This window comes from Miscanthus floridulus, chromosome 17, assembly GCF_019320115.1.
Source record: "Miscanthus floridulus cultivar M001 chromosome 17, ASM1932011v1, whole genome shotgun sequence".
NCBI lineage: Eukaryota > Viridiplantae > Streptophyta > Magnoliopsida > Poales > Poaceae > Miscanthus > Miscanthus floridulus.
The window spans coordinates 87566057-87581000 of NC_089596.1; the positions used below are offsets into that span (position 1 = coordinate 87566057).

Consider the following 14944-nt stretch of genomic DNA (forward strand, 5'->3'; position numbering starts at 1 on the left):
AGACCTTTACCTGTGCAGCACGGCGTTCGGCGTCCAGCGTCCATGAGAATGGTTGGGTCGTTTTTGGCATTTCTATCCACGCTGCACTGTTCCTCCTTGAACCGTGTGACTTGTGCAGGGAAAGTTTTTGGCATCTACAGCGATCGCGTGTCGTGCAGTGGCTGGCATGCCTTTCCTAGCGGCTAGCGCAGAAGCTACTGAGAAAAATGCCTACGACTAGCATTTTCGTTGGCGCCAGCGCCAAGTTGGGAGAAGAATCTCCCCACAAGACAAGGCTTTCCAAGTTCCAATTCCAACTCCACAGCTCTGAAATGGAGAAACCGCGGGCAGCGCAGGTCCACACTGCTCGAGAGATTCAGAACTGAGGCCTTGTTTAGATTGAAGAAAATTTCAAAGCGATAAATAGTAGCATTTTCGTCTTATTTGGTAAATATTGTCCAATCGTGGACCAACTAAGCTCAAAAGATTCATCTCGTGATTTCCAACTAAACTGTGCAATTAGTTATTTTTTTTACCTACATTTAATGCTCCATACAAGCGTCTAAAAATTGATGTGATGGAGAGAGAGTGAAAAAACTTAAACTTTGAAGGGAACTAAACAAGGCCTGAAGAAAAAGGTAGAATGTGCAAACAAAACTGCAAACAGGTGCTGGCTGCAAGTGTTCAGCCTTCTAGCATCTGATCCTTTGTACAGTACTCCTTCAATCTAAAAAAACGTTGTCGTAGGACTGAGCATGCAAATTAAATTTGGCGAGAAATTACAATTTTACCCCAATAAAAGGATTACTGATGCACTGACAGCTGTAAATGGTAACTATTGAGGTAGCAGCACACCGCACTTAGTTTAAATTGCGTCCAGGAGCTCGTGGAAGATACAGAGAACTAATAACAATAAACAAATAGTTCCTAGATGGTCGACGCGCAGGCGACCCCGTCCTATACGGCGCTCGCGGGCACAGATCCCAACGCCGGCTGGCTTCATGACAATGATGCACGCCACCACCATCGCTGCCTTTCCTGGCGGCACCCTCGTGGCGACGGCTACGGAACCTGGTGCCGCCAGACACGTACGAAAGGAAGGTGAGAGCTGAAAGAGGAAGAGGAACAGGAGAAGGAGATCTGCAGGATGGGGAAAGGAGCTCCAATGGAACTGGAGGAAGGCGGAGGATGCGGTGCGGAAGTCCAAAAATGAGTGGACGAGAGGGCACCTGTGGGTAAGCTCCGGTTGATTTTTTTTCTTTTTTGTTTTATTGCGGCAGACCAAAAATTTGAGTGGACGAGGGCACCTGTGTTAAGCTGGGGTTGATTTTTTCCCTTTTTTTAAAAAAAAATTCCCGAGCGGTGTCTGCCTCCGAGAAACTTCCATGACCAAGAACAGATCGGCTTTGAGTGGGTCCCACATGAAATGATTACCTCCTACAACACGGTCTTTTTTATGTAAAGGCCACTGTTCTGGTATGATTTATTGTGAGAGAAAATATTGTTCTGGTTAAAAAAACAAGCTAAAAAAGCGAACATCGTCAAAATTTAAACCCTACAACTACAGTCTCTTGAGACGGGGGGAGTACACGCAAGAATGTACAGCAAAGACTGTGTTTAGTCGTAGGAATTTAGATTTTGGGACTACTGTAGCACGCTCGTTTTTATTTGGTAAATAGTATTCAAATATGGACTAATTAGGCTCAAAACGTTCGTCTCGCAATTTCCCACCAAACTGTGCAATTAGTTTTTCTTTTCGTCTACATTTAATGCTCCATGCACGAGCCGCAAACATTCGATATGATAGGTACTGTAGCAACTTTTTGGAAGTTGAGGTAGAACTAAACACGGGCAAAACAGTATACATGTTTTGTACTGTGCAAACGTACCAAGTATACTAGAATACAAACCCCCTGTCAGACGAGTCAGACGAGTGCAAACAGGAAAAGAAACAAGGAAAACACATAGATGTCCTGTTCGCTTGGCTGATAAGCGATAACTGAAAGTACTGTTGACTGATTTATTGTGAGAGAAAAATATTATTCGTTAGTTGAAAAAGTACGACTTATAAGCTAAATGAACAAGACAAAAAGGGCTACAACAAGCTCATCTGCTCTTCATCAACAATCATCGAACAGCCTACAGCCTGTTCGTTTGGTCGTATTTGACTTATAAGCCATAGCTTATCAGCCAACGATTAATATTTTTTCTCTTACATCAAACCAACCAATAATATTTTTAGCCATGGCTTATAAGTCAAACCAGCCAAACGAAGCGAAAGTTCGTTGCAGTGAAAGTCCAAGGGCTCATATCCATTCATCATCAGCAGATGACAGCATTCAGAGCCTCATTGTCCACGAAGCCGATCCCGTCCGAGCACTCGTTTCCAGCACACACAGACACAGCGTCGCCATCGCCGCCGTCCTGTCCTAGCAGGCTCGGCGATGATTCGCGCACCCCGCGGATGTAGCTCCGTATGAGGTCGTTGTGCTCCTGATCGCCGACTGAAGAGACCGTGTCGCACTCGGAGACGACGCTCAGCCTTGACACGCTCCTGTCACTGAACTGCCTCTGGAAACTGCTTGCGCTCGCTTCGTCAAGGCTGAATTCCTCCAGGGCAAAGCATGGCTTGAACCTGCTAGGTCCGTGTCTCTGACTCTGAGGCGGCCTGCCGAAGCTGAAGCTCTCGTGCCTTCTGAAGACCGCGTCTTGATGCAGCACTGGCATCGGTTCCTGGGGTTCCAGATTATCGGGTGCAGGGAGGCCACTGTCGTCTGATTGTTCATCAGTAAGGAAATCAAAGGGATTATTGTCTCGTGGATGCAGAATAGCAGGAGCCGAGCCTGGAATTTCTGCATCATCAGCAAAGGGGTTCATCCTTCGTGCTGAAACTGAAATAGGCTGAACGTGGGGACGGAATCGTGATACATCATCTGCTACACCGCCCATGCTGTCAGGGTCAAATTGTATGTTTTTCCTTGATTTTCTCTTCACCATCAGTGTCTCCAACCGACGGTTCCGTTCGATTTCGGAGTACCCAAGATCCATGACATTCTTCTCGTTGTCAGCTGTCCACAGAAGTGCAGGCTCAGTTCCAGCATCATCCTTCTCCTCACCATCATCTTTGGCCTTGCTATTGTCAGCCACTTCATTGTTAACACTCTGTGGTTGAGAATCCAGAAAAGATATGTTGAAATGATTGTCTGAATCATCAGTAGTAACGAGATCAGGGCAAGAGCAATCAACACCCAAAGGAGGGCCCGTCTCTGTCTCATCAAGCACCGGAGCAGTGACTGTCATAGAAACATCAGGAGAGTGTCTCTCTGCATTATCAGGGTCAAAACCTGATGAACTGTTATCATGGCTGCCAAATGTATCGAATGGCGAGCATAGAGAATGGTCTAATTGGTTGTCCACAACAGAATTAATAGCCTCAATCTTTATATCAGCAAGCTTCTTCCTCCGGCGCACGGAAAAAGCACGACCCCATTTGCATTTACCTGGAGTTCCATCAACAGACTTATGGTCTGAAACTTCTGCCACCTCACCACTCTGTGCATCTGCAGATACTGTCCCTTGACCATCTGGCTTTGCCACCACTTTAACATCCTCACTGACATTCTCACTTGAAGAGCAAAGGCCTAGGGTGGCCTCTTCCCCGTCAACTGTATTACGATGCACGTCATTGAATGAATTGGCATACTCATCCTTGCTAGAAAATGCACCTTTAGACTCTTTTTCTGCATTATACTTCATGTACTCTTCCGTAGCAACTTCTTGCTTCAGCAAAGGAACATTTTCATCCAGATCAGCATGCTTGTTCCAGTCCCTTCTGCCAAAACTTGCCTCCCTGGCTATGTTCTTCTTCAATGTAGGCACTGAAAATCTCTGTTGTTCTTCAGTACGAACATTTCTGGACGAGCTCCCAGCTGAACTTTGTTCAGGAGCCTTCTTTTCTTCATGGATCTCCGGTAGGTGTGCGCTCCCATGGCATAGCAGCACAGCAAGGAGAAGGCTGGTGCATATAATCACCGGAGAAGTGGAAAGCAGGAAAGCGAAGAAACCCGGCGTGTACTTGTACAGCAGGTAGAGCAGTAGCACTAGGCTGAATATTGCCCAATGTTCAGAGGCACATCTCCAGCTTGTTGTGATAGAGCACCTTAGCGTTTTCTTGATGCTGCACCAAGCATCTTGCTTTGCCACGACCTCAATGCCCATGGCCTGCCCTCTGTCAGTTGCCTAGACGAATCCAGCACATGGAAACACAGAAGCAACATTAACTCGCTGGATTTGACAGGCTGAACAAGAAATGAAGTAAACAGAACATATTTGCAGCTTATGTGATGCCTAGATAACAGTATATACCAATGTTTAGGTCGGACAGAACATATATAAATGCCAAAGCACAAATAAGAACACAAATGCACATGATCCTTGTTTTCAGATGCACTCAGATAGCATAGCGATCGGCCGATCGTACCTTTAGGTAGCCGGTGATCTGATCGGAGCCCGGGATCTGGAAAAGCGAGAATCGCCACGCGGGGGCACAGCAAGGCGAGCGTCACCGGCGACGGCGGCAGGCAGGAGCGGGATCAGAAACCCGAGGCACGTCAGGAAGAAAGACCTGAGCCGCGAAAACACGAGGAGGATCGCGGCCTCGGCTGAATCGCCGCCGTCGTCGTCGTCGGTGGCAGAGGGAACCACCGGGAAGGCCTAGGCCGCCGCACACCGCTGGCGCGCCTCCAGTGCGGCGGGGCGGCAATGGCGATGGCGGGTGGCCGAGCAGAGAGAGACGGGAACAGGAGGAGGTCAGGGGTACCGAACGGGAAAGGAAGGCTCAGAGAGAGAGCGGCGCGCCGGCAAAAGCGATGGCAATTGGCAACAGGGAGCACGGGCACGGGCGCACGGCAGCGGGGGAAGGTGGCAGGCGCGGGCCCCGCTCGCCAGGGACCCACCTGGCGGTGGCAACTGGCACGTGCGTCCACGCCGCCCGCGGGAGCCGGGAGGGGGGAGAGGACAGCGGGGATCGGCGTGGGTGGGGTTGTTTTCCCGCGTGTTTGGTCTGGCCTCGAAGGGGGAGGCGTGGCGGTGGGTGACTGGGTGGGGTGGTGGCCTGGCCTTTGGTGGGGTGGGGGGATCCGCCGACCTGACCATCTGATGTGCTGCCCTGCCTGGTTGAGTCGTTGCAGCTGGCTTCTTTTACGGACCAGGAGGAATTCAGTGGTGGGTGGATCCTGGACGGTGCCGAAAAGCTTCTTTCCGGGCTCTCATCTCACCTTCGGCCGCCGGCTCGCCGCCGTCGTGTCGTGTGGTGCGGCGGATGATGATGGCCACAGCCAGGGCCTGTTTGCTGTCAGCTGTATTTTTCTCCCACAACAAAAACAGCTTTAGTCGGTTTATCAGCCAGCTTTAATACCTAGAAAGGCACATCAAGAGCCCTGCCTTTCTCAACCCCAACCATAGAAAAAGTCCGCTTTGTGGTTTGCCGATCTGATCCGGCTGCAGATTAGTGGTAGTATTGTCACGCAACAACATTGCCAGGCTGGAAAGCCATGCCACTCGGAGTGGATTTGTTTTGCATCATGACGCCCGGTTTTCCATTCTTCAATAATGGCCTTGTGAGAACCGTGCCAGAATCTCAGGTGTCGTGTCGGTCACAAAAATTGTGATGTCGACAGTGATCCATGGTATTTGCACAATATCTAGTTTGCCTAGGATAAACGTGTAGGAGAAACCTGAAACACACATGTTGACCTCTCCACTCCAGTGTACTCCAGAAGCTGCTCTGCATCCTAATCATCCACATGGAAATGGACGAACAGTCTCAGTTTGCAGGTGAAAACTAGATCGGACAAGCATTGCAACGGAGATATAGCAGCTATGATACAAGATTCGGTAGAAAAAATGCACACCTTATGCAACAAATAAATAGCATAGGATGCACTAGTGGGGTCGTCTTCTTGGCATTCCAGGAAAAGGGTGTTAGCTGTGACAGGGTGTTGTCGACACTCAAGTGTTGAGCTGAAGCAGCAGATAATGCTTGTGAAGGCAAACAATCGGGATCCTCCAAAGCGCAAAGCATATCGGAGAGGAACATCGAGGTAGGAGCTATGAGCAAAACTGCCTACAATAAATACATAAGATAAGCAACTCGTGATTGCAACTGTTGTGACTGAAAAACAGAGGTACAAGCAGAAGAAGGCAGAAAAAAATTGAACTCTTATATTACTTATGCTTTATAGATATTTGATATTGTAATTGGTGATCACCTGAAAATTTGGTGCTTTTCGGATGGAGCAGGATATGAAGGAAAGGGGTGCTAATATGCTAAACTGTAACGTGGGAGTTTTGCCTCACTTACTTGGGCATACCAATCTCTGATGACCATCTTGGAATACCAGCTTTCATGAGCATTCGCAACGAAATGATTAAGAGGCTGGATGCATGGACTATGGACTTCTACCTCTTACCTCAAGGGACTCATGATAAGACGGATTCTATTAGGGAAAGTTTTTTCATGGCGTGGTGCTAGTGATGATTTCAAGTATCATATGGCCAAATGGGCCACGGTTAACAGGCCTACAGACCAAGGGGGTCTTGTGGTGATAAACACCAATACAATGAATGAATGTTTGCTGGTAAAGTGGATTCGGAAGCTAATTAATGTTCTGATGAGACTTGGACTCCATTGCTTAAGGTGAAATATATAGGGGACACATCATTTTTTCTCAGCACAGGGGTTCTTCACAATTAACTTTTTTTTCAACAAGGGGATTCCCCATGTCCATTAAGAAGATAACGGAAATACACAATTAACTTTTTTCATTGGGGGGGCGGGGGGGGGGGGGGGGGTTGCAATTTCAGTGTACCACAAGGCGCTATTCCGTGCTCACCCAGGCGCTTATGCTCTGGGCGGTGGGGTACTGCAGAGCCTAGGGGGCAGGCGGTGTTGATTGTAATCCTAGTGTGCTAGATTAGCTTTCCATATTTTCCAGTAGCTATTTAGGCGCATGATCACTGATTGTGATTGTGTTCAAAGATCTTGATTAGTTTCCTTGTAATAGCTTATTTAAGCATGGCAATGCAATCAGAAACATTGCCGCTTTGCAGCAACAAATCATCGTGTGTCCACTGTGATCGCGTGTGTTCTTCATCTTCTTCCTCTCGCCGGTTCGGGATTCTAACACTTGGTATCAGAGCCAGGTCCCAACGTCGCCATGTCGCAGTCACCATCCAAGAAGCTGCTGACGGGTGATGCCTCCGGCGAGAAGAAGGTCCAGTAGTCGAAATCGCCGCCACGTCGCCGTGGCCACTCTCACAGCCGTCGCTCGCGCAATCGGGACGCCGGGTCGCGCGTCGTCGAGCGCATCATTGAGCGACCATCAGCGAACGTCGCGTGGCCGATGCTGACCCGGACAAACTATCCGGAATGGGCCCTGGTCATGGAGGTGAACTTCCAGACCCTCAGAGTCTAGGACGTCGTCCACCATGGCATCGCCGAGGACCCCGACGAAGATGAGTACCACGACGACCGACAGGCGATGGCCAGGCTTCTGCGCTCGGTGCCCTCCGAGCTCTGGAGCACCCTCGCCGTCAAGCGCACGGTGAAAGAGGCGTGGGACGTGGTCAAGAACTTGCGGATCGGCGACGAACGCGCGCGCGACACCAACGTGCAGTAGCTCCGCTGGGAATTCGGTAACCTCTCCTTCAAGGAAGGGGAGAGCGTCAACAAGTTTGGCATCCGCATCACCGCGCTCGCCACCAACCTCCGCTCCCTCGGCGACAACATCACCGACGCTGAGGTAGTGAAGAAGCTGCTGCAGGTGGTCCCAGAAAGGCTGAACCAAGCCGTTGTCTCCCTCGAGATGTTCCTTGATGGAGGCTCCAGCTCCAGCAACCGCGGGAAGCACCGTGGGCGCAGATGCGGTGGTGCAGGATCCTCGTCGCACGATGGCCGCGACGGCAACGCCGGTGGCGGGAAGCCACCGCGCGGCACTCTCTGCAACAACTGCGGCAAAAGTTGCCACTAGGCCAAGGATTGCCGCGGGAAGAAGAAGGGCGCGACCCATGTCGCGCAGGCCGAAGAAGAAGAAGGGGCGCTGATGTACATCGCCGCGGACGCTGAGGCCCGCGTCCACCTCGTTGAACGGAAGGTTCTCTTCCATCTCAGCGAGGAGGAGAAGGAGGCTGTGGGGCCTCGCCGCTGGGTGCTTGATACCGGCGCGACGAACCACATGACGGGGTCACGGTCTGTCTTCGCCGAGCTCAACATCGGCGTCGCCAGAACTATCAAGTTCGATGACGGATCGGTGGTCGCCATCGAGGGAAAGGGCACCGTCCTCTTCGCCTGCAAGAACGGGGAACATCGTCGTCTCGACGGTGTCTACTATATCCCGCGCCTCACCACCAACATCGTCAGCCTCGGGCAGATGGATGAGGACGGTTTCAAGGTTGACATCGAGTCTGGGATCTTGCGCCTCTATGACTTGCAGCGACAACTCCTCGCCAAGGTACATCGCTCACCGAGTCGACTATACTTCCTCGACATGAACATCGCCGCTCCGGTGTGCCTCACCGCGCGTGTCGGCGACGTGGTGTGGCGCTGGCATGAGCGGTATGGTCACCTCAACTTCCAGGCGCTGCGCAAGCTCGGGCGTGCGGACATGGTGCGAGGACTACCAGCGATCGACCACGTAGATCAAGTCTGCGACGACTGCGTCCTGGCGAAGTAGAAACGCACGTCGTTCCCGCAGGCCGCGAAGTACCGAGCTCTGGAGAAGCTCGAACTTGTCCATGGTGATATCTGTGGACCGATCTCGCCGCCAACACCAGCCAGGAACACTTACTTCCTGTTGCTGGTTGACGATATGAGCCGCTACATGTAGCTCACGCTTCTGCGATCCAAGGCAGACGCGCCGGCGGCAATCATGGAGTTCCAGGCTCGCGTTGAGCGTGAGACGGGCAAGAAGCTGAAGGTCCTGCGGACTGACAATGGAGGGGAATTTACTTCTGTCGAATTCGCTGAACATTGTGCGGGTGAAGGTGTTGAACGTCACTTCTCGTCGCCATACTCGCCACAGCAAAATGGCGTTGTAGAGCGACAGAACTAGATGATCGTGGGGACAGCAAGGAGCATCCTGCGCGCGCAGGGTGTGCCTGAACACTTCTGGGGGGAGGCGGTGCACACCGCCGTGTAACTCCTCAACCGGGCACCGACGGCCGCACTCGACGGGAAGACCCCCTACCAGGCCTGGTATGGGAAGAAACCCCCCATGCATTTTCTGAAAGTGTTCGGATGCGTCGCCTACATCAAGCGCCTTCGCCCGCACCTCACCAAGCTCGACGACCGCGGCCAGAAAGGTCGTCTTCATCGGCTACCAGAGCGGGTCTAAAGCATACCGCTTCTACGACCCCGTGACAGAACGAGTCCACGTCTCGCGCGACGCGATCTTCGACGAAAGCGCGCGCTAGGACTGGACAGACACCTCCATCGACTTCGACCTAGAGCCCTTCACCATCGAGGAGGGGTACAAACTCCAGCGTCGTACTACTGGCTTACTGCCGTCGGATGCGTCATTGTCTGCACCTGCGACACCGTCCACCGCCCAGAAGTCCCTTGCGCTTGCCACATCGCATGTACCTGCTACATCCACTGATACATCGTCGCCACGTACTCCGATCGCTCCCATAGGGATGCAGGTCGAGTTCGCGACGCCTCTCAGCGACGATCCCAACCTCGACGCTGATGATGACGAGGACGTGGAGCACAGGTACAGGAGGCTGGACAATATCCTCGGAACGGATGCCATTCCAGGTCTGGCGCACCGCGACGCCGTTGAAGCTGAACTCCATGCAGTTAGCGTGGAGGAGCCGAAATCGCTGAAGGAGGCAGGCAGCGATCCAAACTGGATTGCTACGATGGAGGAGGAGATGAACTCCATCCGTGACAACAAAACTTGGTCGCTGGTGGAGCTTCCACGAGGACACCGCGCCATCGGGCTCAAGTGGGTGTACAAAGTCAAGCGCAACGAGAACGAGAACATCGCCAAGTACAAGGCCCGCCTCGTCGACAAGGGGTACATACAGCGCCCCGGCATCGACTTTGAAGAAGTGTTAGCCCCCGTTGCCCGGCTGGAGTCGGTGCGGCCGCTGCTCGCCATCGCGGCGCACTACGACTGGGGTGTTCATCACATGGACGTCAAGTCGGCGTTCTTGAACGGAGAGCTCCAGGAGGAAGTGTACGTTCAACAGGCACCCTGCTTTATCGACGACCAGAATAAGCACAAGGTGTTCCAACTCCACAAGGCACTGTATGGCCTTCGTCAAGCTCCACGCGCATGGAACCAGAAACTCGACGCCTCGCTGGTGTCACTCGGTTTCCATCGCTGCGTGGATGAACATGGGATGTACACCCGTGGAAAGGGAGGAGGACGCCTGATCGTAGGCGTGTACGTCGACGATTTGATCATCACTGGTGGGGATGCAGTTGCAGTAAGCAAGTTCAAGGCGCAAATGAGGAACACGTTCCGCATGAGCGACCTCAGACTCCTGTCTTACTATCTGGGTCTTGAGGTCACACAGGGACCAGACGGGATCACACTCTGTCAGAGTGCCTATGCCACAAAGATCCTTGAGAAGGCAGGGCTGGCTGCTTGCAACTCGAGTGCTACACCCATGGAGATGAAGTTGAAGCTGTTGAAGGAAGGGTCGACACCAAGTGTGGATGCCACTGAGTACCGTAGTCTCATCGGGAGCCTCAGGTATTTGTGCAATTCCAGACCCGACCTGGCGTATGCAGTGGGTTACCTCAGTCGCTTCATGGAGGCACCACGGCAAGAGCACCTCACCGCCGTGAGGCGTGTTCTCCGCTACGTGGCAGGCACGGTGCATTGGAGCCTACACTATCATCCAGGAAGGAAGAATGAAGGCACTCCTAAGCTGCTGGGCTACTCCGATAGTGACCTGGCCGGAGACGTCAACGACCGGAAGAGCACCAGCGGCCTCATCTTCTTCCTTGCCGGTGGGCCGATTGCATGGCAGTCGGCGAAACAAAAGGTGGTTGCGCTGTCGTCCTGCGAGGCGGAATACATCGCGGCTGCTGGAGCTGCGTGCGAGGCAGTTTGGCTGGCACGCTTGCTGGCTGAGCTCGTCGGAGGAGCCGTCCTCGCACCCAAGCTCAAAGTGGACAACAAGTCCGCCATCGCGTTGATGAAGAATCCTGTGCACCATGACCGGAGTAAGCATATTGATGTAAAGTTCCACTTCATCCGGGAGTGCTGCGACAGGAAGCTGATCGACGTCGAGTTCGTTGGTACTGAACTGCAACTGGGCGACATTCTCACTAAAGCGCTCGGGCGTGTTCGGTTTCAGGAGCTTCGAGGAAAGATCGGCATGTTTGATGTAAATAGTAAGCACAGCAAGACTTAGGAGGAGATTGTTGATTGTAATCCTTGTGTGCTAGATTAGCTTTCCATATTTTCCGGTAGCTATTTAGGCGCATGATCACTGATTGTGATTGTGTTCAAAGATCTTGATTAGTTTCCTTGTAATAGCTTATTTAAGCATGGCAATACAATCAGAAACGTTCCCGCGTTGCAGCAACAAATCATCGTGTGTCCACTGTGATCGCGTGTGTTCTTCATCTTCTTCCTCTCGACGGTTCGGGATTCTAACAGGCGGTGCCCGGCGCGTTGGCGGCCATGGCCGGTCACGCCGACCCTGATGCCCACTACGTGCTGAGATAAATGGAGTCAGGGATGTGCCCAGGCAGATCCACCCAGTTTATACAGATCTTGGGATGATACGCAGGAACAAGATGAGATCTGTATGGAGCATGGAGTATCTAGTTTAGGAGATATGCTGCTGGTGATTCACCGAGATTCACTATGATCGGAAGGATGAGGTATTTTGGGATTTAGATAAATCTAAATTCTTTACCACTAGGTCTTTATACAGATTTCTGGCCCATGGAGGGATTATAGACCAACAAGCAAAGGTATTCTGGAAATGTAAACTTCCCATGAAGATTAAGGTGTTCGTTTGGCAGCTATGTCATAAAAAGGTTGGAAGGGCAGTATTAAGTGTAGCTTGTGTGGAGATTTAGAGTATACTGACCATACTTTCTTTGGTATAGCAAGAATGATTCGGTGCTGATTGAGGGAAGTATTACACTGGCAGGGTTTCCGGTGTCAACAGCAGATCTTAGGGATTGTTGGATCAAATGTAAGTTTGGGGTTTCTCGGCAGTTAGACCATTTTGTTTTTGCAGGTTTTGCTTGGGCTTTAAGGAACAATCGTAACAAGATGGGGATCGAACATACTTTTCCCAGCAATCCTGTTGATGTAATCTTCACTGGTGTGGCTCTATTGCAAAAGCGGTGCCTGTTGCTGAACTCAAAAGATCAAGAGTTCAAGACAAGCTGGTGACATTAACAGAGAGTGCTGAACTGGATGCATAACTTCAAACCTCCAACAATGATTATCTCAAATGTGGGCGAGATCTGAGAGCTCTCTGTGATAGGATAGCTGTGTTTTGCTCGTTTCTGCTGATCAAATTGTAATCTGGTATCCCCAGAGTCTGTTAAATAGTTTACTGGTTTTCAATATAAGCAGATGAAATCTCTTTTTAAAAAATCACCTGAAATTTGGAAGGACCATGATGCTTATGTTTTGACATTCCAAACTAATATACATTTTCAAAAAAGACTAATAAATGAAAACCCAATGTTCTAGAATTGATCTTTTCTAGTTTCTACAATAAGTATGCTGTAGCATAATGTATACCCAAATCCATTCAAGATTGATAGTGCAAAAATATATATGGATCCCTTGGACATCACACAGTAAGCGCAGCTAAGTTGGGATACTTAAGTTACTTGTGCTGCATATCCCAGAACAGCTGCAGACCTCTGAAGCTCCCTGTCACTGTGACTCTTTTGCTTTGTTCTGTACTTCATGATTTGCCAACCAAAAAATGTCAATGGATATACTTGTGCAGATTTCATAACGCTGGGTAAATGTGTTCCATATGCTCCTAAAAGTGTTCTGTTTTCCTCAAGTATTCCATGCTCTCCTGAAAGTATTCTGTTATCTCATCATAAATTGATTCAGGCACCATTTTCCCCTGTTAATTTCTCTAGTGGAAAACACTGATTTGTGGACATTTTAACCAGTGATATTTAAATAGGAATATCCTAAGCAAGCTGTATCAGAAGTTCAGAACCAAAATGGAGATTTCAATGAATGTGAATGCATTTTGAGCGGCAGTGGCTGCTGCACTTCCTCATCCTCAGTTCTCCCGGCATCAAGTGCAGATACAATGCCATCAACTAGATTAGCATATCAGAAATTAAGATCTATACAACCAAAGCATTTGGTAATGGACTAGAAATGCAACCAGGGAGATGGGGGAAGCTTCAATATTAGGTCATGGACTAAGAAATGTAAACACTGACATTCCTACATTAAATATAGTATTGATCAGTACTAGCACACAAGGAAATTAAATGATAGTGCTCAATTGATACAGGCAACAAATGGGGTCTATTGGATAGACAAACCAGTCAATCTCATGTATTGTCTGTTAGCGTGCACATGAAGTAAGTCATAGCAATGTCATTCCTTCTAAAAGGGCATTCACAAAGTCATGCATATTATTCTTCAAGAGAGGAGTACGAGTAATGGATTCTGACTGACAACGGTTTTCTGCATGCTGTGCCTGATCATAGAAGACTCTCACAAGATACAAGGCAGCAACTTGGGCTACCATGCGCTGTTGCCTTCTCCTGAGCAGCCTCTGCACATCCTGAAGCCTGGCCTTGTCTCCAGATAACGCCATCTTCGCTTCCTGCAATCAGTACAAGCTCCCTTGGGTATAAAATGCACTAATGCAGCGACCCGAAATCCAATTCGCAGCATTTCGCGTCGTCGCGGATTGATGCGGTTACCTCCACTCACTGCGCACCTGGAGCGCGGCCTCGATGCGGCGGGCCATGGCGGCCCGTTCCTGGGCCACGGCCTGGCCGCGCAGCCTCCGCCACGCGACCACCAGCGTCCCCTCCATCACTGCGCCCGGACCGGTTGCGGGACCGGAAGGAGCTCCCCCACCCAAACCACCGGGCTCATCGCGGTCCTACACTCATCTCGAGACAACACACGACGCCGGCCATGGCTCTCCGGGTCTCGGCTCCTGCCGTTGGAAAAGCGAAAAGCAACGGAGGAGGAGGAGAGGGAATCGAACCGAATCTCGGGGAGTCGAGGGTACTGCGGTAGCGTTGCGTCACGGTGCAAGCTAACGGTTGGAGTTGGGCACTTGGATCTGATGTGATGTGAACGCCGAATGCGATGTGCGGGTTTGCTGGCCGGTTTGACAGTTTGTCTTGACTCTCAACGACGCAACACGATGCCAGGCCCTGATCTTATTTTCGCTGTTTGATCTGAACACAAATGTAACACGGGTCTCAGAAAATGACATCCATCTCTTACAGGGCTTCAGAACACAAAAATGCGGTTCAGTTCAGTACAGTGCACAGTCCATGGTCTTGCACACTCTGAGTCCCTCTCCCGAACAAAAGATTTGCAAAACACAACATAGAGGAATAGAAAAAACACAGAAATGAAATATCCTAACCCTTCAAATCCCACGGGATTTCGCAACAAAGAAAAGTTTGGGAAGATGCATTTGGAAGCAAGGTAGAAAAAACATAGGAAATTAAAACAATGAGGTTGGTGCTCATGTTTAGTTTCATCCAAAATTCCTTTAAGTCCCTTTGTGAGACAATTTTCTATTTCTTTTTTTTTTTGTGAAATTTCTGTGAAATTAATGCGCTCCAAAGGGGTGTAGAAGGGTCCAATGCGTATGAATTTCAAAAGAATTTGTTCGGAAGCATTCTTTTGTTCCCAAGAACCTCATAGTGATTTTTTTTCTATAGAAATTGAATCCCCTTTAAAATTCCTATGTTTTTTCT

General features: G+C 50.2%; 1 protein-coding gene and 1 pseudogene across 1 annotated transcript; both read right to left on the reverse strand.

Moving 5' to 3' along the window:
• Window positions 1–1981: 1981 nt before the first annotated feature.
• On the reverse strand, window positions 1982–5065 carry LOC136517415 (uncharacterized). Its single transcript, XM_066510971.1, has 2 exons — window positions 4460–5065; window positions 1982–4218 (listed from the first exon to the last, which is right to left on the reverse strand). Exon 2 carries the CDS (start codon window positions 4195–4197, stop codon window positions 2302–2304), a length of 1896 nt encoding a protein of 631 aa, XP_066367068.1. The 5' UTR covers window positions 4198–4218; window positions 4460–5065; the 3' UTR covers window positions 1982–2301.
• Window positions 4219–14652, reverse strand: LOC136515919 (vacuolar protein sorting 38-like; annotated as a pseudogene).
• Between the last annotated feature and the right edge of the window lie 292 nt (window positions 14653–14944).